The 726-nt window shown below is 39.5% G+C and overlaps 1 protein-coding gene across 1 annotated transcript in view; it reads right to left on the reverse strand.

The window, feature by feature from the left end:
* LOC106457724 overlaps nucleotides 1-726 on the reverse strand; it is a 15,732-nt gene that overhangs the window by 4,421 nt on the left and 10,585 nt on the right. The window contains exon 10 of the mRNA XM_022383747.1: nucleotides 13-710. Within this exon, the coding sequence (XP_022239455.1) occupies nucleotides 13-710 (698 nt within the window). The remainder of the gene's footprint in view (nucleotides 1-12; nucleotides 711-726) is intronic.

Here is a 726-nt window from a genome sequence, read left to right on the forward strand (position 1 = left end):
TTTATCAGTTACGACCACTTCTGTTGTAGTGAGTAAAGCATCTGTTTTGACATCAACCTCTGTCTCCTTTTTCTCTGTTACAATCGCTTCTGATGTAACACCCGGAGCCCTTGTTGTCACTCCATCATCACTTGTTTCTTTATCAGTTACGACCAATTCTGTTGTAGTGAGTAAAGCATCTGTTCTGACATCAACTTCTGTGTCCTCTTTCTCTGTTACAGTCTCTTCCTGTGCGGTGTCTGGAACCTTTGTTGTTACTCCATCATCACTTGTTTCTTTATCAGTTACGACCACTTCTGTTGTAGTGAGTAAAGCATCTGTTTTAACATCGACTTCTGTGTCTTTTTTCTCTGTTACAGTCTCTTCCTGTGCAGCGTCTGGAACTTTTGTTGTTACTCCATCATCACTTCTTTCTTTATCAGTTACGACCAATTCTGTTGTAGTGAGTAAAGCATCTGTTTTAGAATCGACTTCTGTCTCCTTTTTCTCTGTTACAGTCTCTTCCTGTGTAGTGTCTGGAACCTTTGTTGTTACTCCATCATCACTTGTTTCTTTATCAGTTACGACCAATTCTGTTGTAGTGAGTAAAGCATCTGTTTTAACATCGACTTCTGTGTCTTTTTTCTCTGTTACAGTCTCTTCCTGTGCAGTTTCTGAGACCTTTGTTGTTACTCCATCATCACTTGTTTCTTTATCAGTTACGACCACTTCTGTTGTAGTGAGTAA

The sequence above is a fragment of the Limulus polyphemus genome, unplaced genomic scaffold, assembly GCF_000517525.1.
Source record: "Limulus polyphemus unplaced genomic scaffold, Limulus_polyphemus-2.1.2 Scaffold366, whole genome shotgun sequence".
NCBI classification, from domain to species: domain Eukaryota; kingdom Metazoa; phylum Arthropoda; class Merostomata; order Xiphosura; family Limulidae; genus Limulus; species Limulus polyphemus.